The sequence below is a fragment of the Salmo salar genome, chromosome ssa09 (genome assembly GCF_905237065.1).
Source record: "Salmo salar chromosome ssa09, Ssal_v3.1, whole genome shotgun sequence".
NCBI classification, from domain to species: domain Eukaryota; kingdom Metazoa; phylum Chordata; class Actinopteri; order Salmoniformes; family Salmonidae; genus Salmo; species Salmo salar.
In genome coordinates, this window is record NC_059450.1 from 118,384,330 (window position 1) to 118,392,194 (window position 7,865).

At 43.0% G+C, this 7,865-nt stretch overlaps 1 protein-coding gene across 3 annotated transcripts; it reads right to left on the minus strand.

Annotated features, from left to right (window-relative positions):
* Positions 1-686: 686 nt before the first annotated feature.
* Positions 687-7,599, minus strand: LOC106612700 (5'-3' exonuclease PLD3). 3 transcript variants are annotated; one of them, XR_006771135.1, is made up of 13 exons: positions 7,224-7,598; positions 5,658-5,756; positions 5,519-5,569; positions 4,258-4,415; positions 3,874-4,054; positions 3,658-3,775; positions 3,364-3,491; positions 2,883-3,083; positions 2,570-2,709; positions 2,271-2,436; positions 2,062-2,161; positions 1,526-1,897; positions 687-1,243 (listed from the first exon to the last, which is right to left on the minus strand). XR_006771135.1 is itself a non-coding variant. In XM_014214124.2 (13 exons), the coding sequence occupies exons 3-13, from the start codon at positions 5,682-5,684 to the stop codon at positions 1,710-1,712; spliced, it is 1,458 nt and encodes a 485-aa protein (XP_014069599.1). In that variant the 5' UTR covers positions 5,685-5,756; positions 5,858-5,963; positions 7,224-7,599; the 3' UTR covers positions 687-1,709. The 3 variants fall into 3 exon arrangements, 2 of the variants coding, with proteins under 2 accessions (XP_014069599.1, XP_014069598.1); XM_014214124.2 differs by adding an exon at positions 5,858-5,963 and having other exon boundaries at positions 687-1,897; positions 7,224-7,599; XM_014214123.2 differs by having other exon boundaries at positions 687-1,897; positions 7,224-7,599.
* Positions 7,600-7,865: the final 266 nt, after the last annotated feature.

The window sequence follows — 7,865 nt, forward strand, 5'->3', positions numbered from 1 at the left end:
TGGGCCCAAAGGCTCCAGTCTCTTTTTTAGGGACTCTACCAGCCAACAGGACCTTGCAGGACCCAGGGAGCAGGCAGTGGCAAAGGAGGCAGCCTGTGATTATGGCCTGGAGGTTAGAGTATGTCATTTTGGAGATACAAAATCATGTTCAGTAGAGATTAGGACCATAATACTGTAAAAAATACTGTGGAGATTACAATTCTGGAACAGTTTTGTAATTTTGGTATCCCACTCTCCCACAGGAGATCCAGTTTCTCCTTTTTGAACCTGAAGGCTACTCCTGTCAATCCAGAGGTGGCCTCCTACCTGGGCTACGGCCCCCCAGCCTGCTGTAGCCATGCAGCAGCACTACCTCCACTACCGAGTCTCCTGGAGGGAGGGGGTCAGCAGATACATGTGCCAGTGCCGCACCAAAGCTGAGGGCTTCCAACAGCTCCTCTTATTCAATGTGATCTTCTCAATGCACAAAACAGACACTCTGCCAATGCAAAGCAGGCCTGAATAGACAAGTAAACCCGCTTTTTAAAACAGTCCTCTGAGAATGTTGTCGTAATGAGTTTCATATTTGACTGCACAATGGATAAATACATTTATAATTTGCAAGACTGCATGCATTTTTCATGGTAATAAAATAAGAGTTATTCCAAACACTTGTGCATACAACTGCTAAACATGGAATGATAGACAACTGTTTAAATTCAATTTATTAGGGACATTACCGCATAAAAGGAAGTAGTGTGTACAAAATGCAATCAATATCGTACAATACTAGCGCTTGCCAAATAATACACAGTGCAGTGCTTTTAAACACTTATTTTGACAGTTGCATTGACAACATTCTCCACTGCACTGCTCACATAAAAACACGCTCCACGCAGTGCAAATTCCAGAAAAATACATTTTCTGGACTTTATTGCACACATATGAAATCACTTACTGCACATTTCTATGGCAAACCTACTAGTTTGAAAGCAAGAAGGATTCAGAATGATTGAATTGAAAAAAAAACCTAGTCTAGGCCACATAGAAAAACAAGGCACAACACACCAATCATACATGAAAAATAATAAAAAGGATCAAACCAGCATGCCTAGAAACGTCAGTCCAAACATTCAACACAATAATATAGCAATCTCCCTGAGATTCACTGGGATGTATTCCCAAAGAGTTAAAGTTTTTAATAAACACAGGCTTGTGTATTGATCATTGAGGCGATAAGACACACTGCAGAAGGCAGCATAGTTTTACCCATCTTCTGGTACAGTACATATCTACTACTACTCCTGCAATTATAAAGAAAATTGTGCTGCAATTTAAGAAATCATCCCAGAAACTGCTGCTGATTAGAACTAGTGTACAGGGACAGAGAGAAGAAATGTGCATACTTGGCAACAACAAAAAACTTTGAATCCAGTTTCGACATGCTATATTGGCCCGCTTACATCCTATTCCTCCCCATGCTTGCTTGGAGGACACAAGCCCTGTAACAGTCTAGAGCGGCGGTTCCCAACTCCAGTCCTCAAGTACCTCCAACAGTACACATTTTTATTGTAGCCCCAGACAAGCACACCTGATTCAACTTGTCAACTAATCATCAGGCCCTCAATGAGTTGAATCAGTCGTTTTTTGGACGGGGATACAACAAAAACGTGTGCTATTGGGGGTACTCGAGGAGTTGGGAACCACTGGTCTAGAGTGTAGTATTGTATCTAACACACCATTTTGAGGTCGGTGTGCTGGTGGATTGGGGTGCTGTAGGCAGAGTCCCAGTCCCTTTCGAACACGGCCTGTAGTTGTGCCTGGACCGTAGGCTCCACTGACTGGGCAGCTGTTTGGTTCACCACCAAAGCCGATCCAGCAGTGTTCACAAAATAGTCTCCAGACCAGTTAGAGGTACCTGGTGATCAATGGGAAACACAATAGAGTTGCATTTTGTAGTGCATGGGATCTGATATGTGCAGACATTCTGAGAAGTTACCTCTGGTTTTAACATTAGAAATGGTTGATTGGAATGATACAGTAGCATGACTGGTGCATATGCTATCTAGGAGAGAGAATTACCTATGTAGGCAACCTTGTCTGTCACCATGTACTTGTTGTGGTTGACTCTGGCAAAGGGGATTTCTTTCTGCTTTGGATTGACTGGCACAATAAAGAGTTTCTGTAAAACAGTGAAGAAGAGTTTATTATCTAACAATTGCTCTTCTGGAGGAGCTTGACATACTAAGGATGATAAGTAAAGTGCATGAGTAGCAAGAGGTCCTACTCACCACCTGGACATCCAGCTTCGCCTTGGGTTCCTGCACTGAATCCAAGGCTTTCAGGAAGGGGATCATGACAGGCGAAGAGCTCGCCCAACAGCTGATGAGCAGGCGCACCTTCACCCGCTTCTCGTATGCCACACGTCTGATCTGAGTGTCAATTTCTGCCCAGTAGCTGTAGTGGACGCCACACAGAGGGTTAGGCCAGAGTCATATGGGTTAAGCCTTGTGTGCTTTATTAATTATACACTGAATACATAAAAATCGCACACTTTGGTGAGGTTAACACATTAAAATAGAAGGCTTACCGTTTGGGTTGTGAAAACTCCATGGTGGGCAGGTAGTTCATGACAGCGATGTAGACAAACTCCCGTGCGTCCTCCATCACACTGAGAATAGACTGCAGGTCTCCGGTCCTCCCAGCAGCACAGAAAGATGGTGGAGAGCTCTGAGGGTACAGTACAGTCAAATTAACTATAGTAGTATGCTGAACATAGGACCAGAGAAAAGGAATATGGAGAATTACATAACCAGACTTCACAAAAATTGTCCAATTTGTATTATATGATCCAATTATTGGATTACTTTCTCTGAAAATGTGCACCTTCAGTCAATTCTTACCGACAGATATACGCTGGAGGCTGTGCCGTTGAGTGGCAGCTGCAGGGGCGTGTCCTTGTTGTAAGGAGTGTTGAAACTGCTGGGCCAAGGAGACGGGATGGGTGTGTCTTTTTGCCCAAGGTACCAGTAGGCCTGGAAGATCTTCCCCAGGTCTGCAGCCAAGCAGCTGCAGTTGTACACCACAGCTCCCAGCTCCTTTACCTAAACAGGACAGCAACAGAGGACATGTTTCACAGATTAAACCAAAGCTACTTTCCCACCACTTGATGTGCTAATTTTAGACAATACCCTGCCACTACAAACTTGTGATACGTTTACATTTGAAAAGAACAAGGAAATATAATTACTTCCTCCAAAAACCACAAGCATAACTTTTCAAATGGTTGAAGGAACTAATTTTGAGCAATGGATTTTTTTATAAACAAAAACAAACAGAAATGATGGGGGTGAGGCGGGGTTTGAGGGCACAGAGGAGACTCACCTGGGTAAGGGACCTCCAGTCCATGTTGGCACTGCCAATATAAATGTGCTTGTTGTCTACCACCCAGAACTTTGTGTGAAGTACTCCAGTGGTCAAATCCCGCATGTTCACAGCTCTTACATCAGCACCTAAAAAAAAAAAAAAGAGCTACCATTATCACAACAAAAAGCAAACAGAATAATACTTCCTTAATGTAGGTAGCAGCTTGATTGGTGTCAATTTAACTTACATTTTACTTTAATTTAACAAAATCAATGGAATTGGAAACAGAAATGCAGTCAGAGAACCCCTTACCAGAACTTTTTAAGAGATTAATGTCTTCCTGAGGTTGGGACTCTCTTGGTGTATTTACAGCGATGCGGACAGAGAGCTTCCCAGACACCTGAACTAGCCTATTCAGGACATCCTCACCCTATAGACAAAAGATAACTGTTTAGAATTAAATAACCCACATCTACCAACAGGTTAGATCTGACATCGCATTACCTGCCAATCACAGAACACACTCACCTGATTCGCTGTTGGCTCCTGAGTGCCTGTATCTTTGTTGGTGAGCGTCCAATAGAAAGACGCAATGTCCACGCTACTGCGAGCCTCACTAATCAGGTTGAGCCAAGCCTGGTAGATGGATGGGTTGGTGACACTAGAGTTGAACTCTAACCCCTCTGGGATGCTCTCCAACAGAACGATTCTGGAATAGAGAAAGGAAGCATCATTGTTTTACTACATCCTTGAACAGTTAATGATAGGACCTGTTCTGCAAAACATGACCATGGTGGTTAAACACATAACCACAAATGAGTTAAAGCTGCAGAATAATAGAGTATGAATGAGAAGAATAAGATGTTTACAGTGAGCACATGAACAGTGGGAATTGGGCATTGTCCCACTCACTTGCAGGGGTCGGTGCAGGTGTCAGTGAGAGGAAGTGGGACCTTGAAGCCGGGCTTGTTTGGGGAGGAGTTAACCACGGGAAGCAGCAGGGTCTGGAGGAACAGGGCAGCCAATAGCAGAGTGGCCACCCCAGTGAGACCCAGCAGACATCTATAATACTACACACAGAGATGGCTGGATGAGGAGCACAGTCATGTAGAGGCGACCGTGACCAAACCACCCTGACCAAAGAGGAATGAGATAACGGTTATGGAACGGAGGTTGTATATAATCCCCATGAGTCCTGTGAGAATCTGTCTGGGTAAAGGACTATTTTGCCTCTAATTCAGTGGTTGTTGTTTTCAGTAGTCCATAGTAGACACATTCACAAAAAAAATTGCATTTCAAAAACGATGCCCGAGTAGATATTTAGCTTTGAATGTCCTGATCAGTCCTGATGTTGCCAGTTTGAGTCAATTCCTACAACTCCCAAGATTCCCCTCTCTCTAACTGGCTGGTGTGTTGTTTGAACTTGGTCCAACACGTAGGTGTTAAAAGTGCTTCAACCTCAAATATAAGACAGGAGAGATTATTTCACAGAAAATAATAATGTTCCTCGAGTTGCCGGAGTTTAGAGTGAAGAAAAGAAGCTAACAGCCATGCTCTGTGCCCTCTTAAGTCTCGTCATTAAGCAGCCCAAGCAGAGCCGTTACTATGGATACTCACAGACACACGCAGAGCCACGATGAGCAGAGCGAGCAGGGTGCAGGTGACACACAGAGAGGAACAGCTAATGGATTTACTAATGGAGGAAGTTATTTCAGGTTTTGGGCAAAAGCAATCTGGCCTGGGTAGGGTCTAAATGTCGCTGGCATGGGTAGGGCTCAGGCAGGGCTCTAGAAAACATTGGTCACAGAAGATAACTTGAATTACACGCCCAACGTCAGTTGAACAGCGCGAGAGGTGGAGTTAGCCAGCGCGTGCTGCTTTCTGACAATCACTGGCATAGAAGAGCAGGGTGGAAGTGCAAAGTCTCGCATGCAACTTTTTGACAGATGGGGTGTTTTGATAGCTATGATGCAACCATATGCTAAATGATGATATTTCCAGACCGCATGCATGGTGGATTGACTAGAAATACATGTGAAAATGGATTTAGGGTTTTGCCCTTTAACTCACATCCTTGGCCACTGACTAAAGTGTGTGTCTGACTGTAGGTTTCAATCATCTTTTTACACCATTTTCATTAGGTTACTTGGTAAATATCATTAACATTTGATACCATCTGTCCTTTCCTGCAGGACTCTTCTCTCCTTGACTCCACATCACACATCTGCACCAGAAGAAGATAATAACAAGTTAGAAAAATTAAGACAAAAGTCTACCAAAACTTACGACAACAGTACTGACAAAAACCTCACCTTCTCGTATGGAATATCAGAAATCATTGTTACAGAGTATTGTCTCTTTGGACAAAGTTCTTCAGGATTCTGATCAGAAAATGCAGCTCAGAAAAGGCTCTAAACAAAACAGAAGAAAATGACATCAAATCATGTAAGACCAAGCTATATATTTTTACATTTTAGTCACTTAGCAGACTCTCTTATCCAGAGCAACTTACAGGAGGAATTTGGGATAAGTGCCTTTCTGTTTGTCATTGAAGTGACAGGAACCATGTTGAGCTGTATCTCTACGGTGCCTGATGAGTGACCTAACTCACTGTGCCCCTATATCACAATGAATGGTGGAGTACAGTACTCTGTCAGTAATGTTATTCCAGCCACGACACACCATTGTCGCCACACTGCCTCTGCCCCTCCAATTCTATAGGAGCGTGTCAAGACCTATTCATAATAGGAAAGTTCTGGGTGTCATTAACAATATAGAAGAAGAATGACTGATGTCAAAGCTACAGGCCAGGAGTGTTTGCAGGCAGGTGTTCACGATAATGCACAGGCCTATATGGTGCACACTACACATATAATTTGACAAAAAGTATGCGAGATCCTTCAGAGCACATTTTATGGCGCAACATTTCATTTGTAGAACGCATTTCACATGCTCATGACTCCAATTGGATAATATGCGTTTTCTGGACAAAATGTTACAGAAAAGCAGAAGCTGAAACAGTTTCTGAGGAGAAGTTAAATTAGCTGTCTCTGGGCTGCAAGTAACGTCTCAACTGAGGGCAGGGCTCTAGCGACTTCATGAATGCGCTATCAAGCTACATGAACTTAAAAGGCAGAATATTAACAGAATCACGTTGACCATTTTGGGTAACACACAAAAATAACAAATGCTTTTAGTCTAACAAATGACATTGTTAGTGCTAAATTCAACAGGGAGCCTCACACAAAACAGGTCTGTTGTGGTTGACCTTGTCTGTTTATCTCTTCGTAAGAATCTACATTTGCAGGGAAATACGAGTTAGAATGCTTATGGGGTGAGTCAGCGTTAGAGAAAATACTATTTATTTCAAGCTTCACCCTTGAAATGGTTCTTCAACTACACCATGTCATTATCTTCAACTACCATGTCATTAGGGAAGATAAGATTACTTGTTGGATCTTGCCCCATGGTAATTGGCAATAAGTCATGGACAAACACAGGTATGCGTTGTTCCCACATCCATGGTATAGTGAAATAAAGACTGATAAAACATATAGTTTCAGATGTTATGTTTATGTTCCTATTTCTCCCTTGCTAGTAAATTGGAGTCGTACCACGAATGAATTGCCTATGGACATTGAAAAGTGATCTGGGTGGAATACCCAGTGTAGGCCTGTGCCATTTGCCTGTTTTTATTTGCTGAACTTGCCAGTCAACTAGATATCATATTGCATGAGTATTGTACCCGTTGATCATGAATATACCTTCATCAAAAGCTTACAGCAATGACATTGTTTCGATGTTTGGAGCGTGCCTAGACGATCAAAGGCTATATAAGCGAGAAGTAAAACAACAACAAAGGGCACTCATATCCATACCTGAAATCACGTGGCCAGTCCGTGTGAAATCTTTCATGGAGTAAATGATCCTTAATGTTATTTACCGGTTACATTAGCCTACTGTTTTTAACAGTTACATGTTGATAAACAAAATGCAATGCCAGAAAGAGAAACGACCAGAGCACACCAGTTCCAAATAAGGCTACACCGTCTCGAGCTTGTGGTCATGTGACCAAGTCTAAACAACCAATGAAAATCCAACCCAACGTCATATGTGAGGCATCACAGCTAAAGTCTGAAACTAGTTCGCGAACATACTGGTCTTGACAAGAACAAAACTGCCGGGAGGTTATCTTCTGCACGGTTCAGCCAATCCAGTAAATGTGGCGGAGTGGTTAAAATAGACTGTCGCCTTGTTAACGCCAAAAGCGGATGTCGCGTCACAGGTTATTTTTCCATTTCCCCCGAAAACCAGAACATCCCGTCGTCGGGGACTCTGCAGGCTAGGCAGAGGCTACATCCATAGAGATACATAGAGGACTCATCTGTGCCATTATAGCATCTGTGACAGGAAGGCCAGCGCCATTGAGGCAATCTCCATTTGGAAGTAGTACATTTTATCCTTCACGATTAGCTGATCCCTTCTGATGACCCAGTTGGACATGACTCCAACAGGGTCAC

What these genes read in the sequence shown, in the direction of transcription:
- LOC106612700 (XM_014214123.2), bottom strand. Translation starts at nt 5,684, where the DNA reads ATGATTTCTGATATTCCATACGAGAAG. An exon ending in CTGATATTCCATACGAGAAG is followed by an intron (nt 5,570 to 5,657) that starts GTGAGGTTTTTG and finishes CTTCTGGTGCAG; the next exon opens with ATGTGTGATGTGGAGTCAAG. An exon ending in CCTCCAGCGTATATCTGTCG is followed by an intron (nt 2,710 to 2,882) that starts GTAAGAATTGAC and finishes CTGTACCCTCAG; the next exon opens with AGCTCTCCACCATCTTTCTG.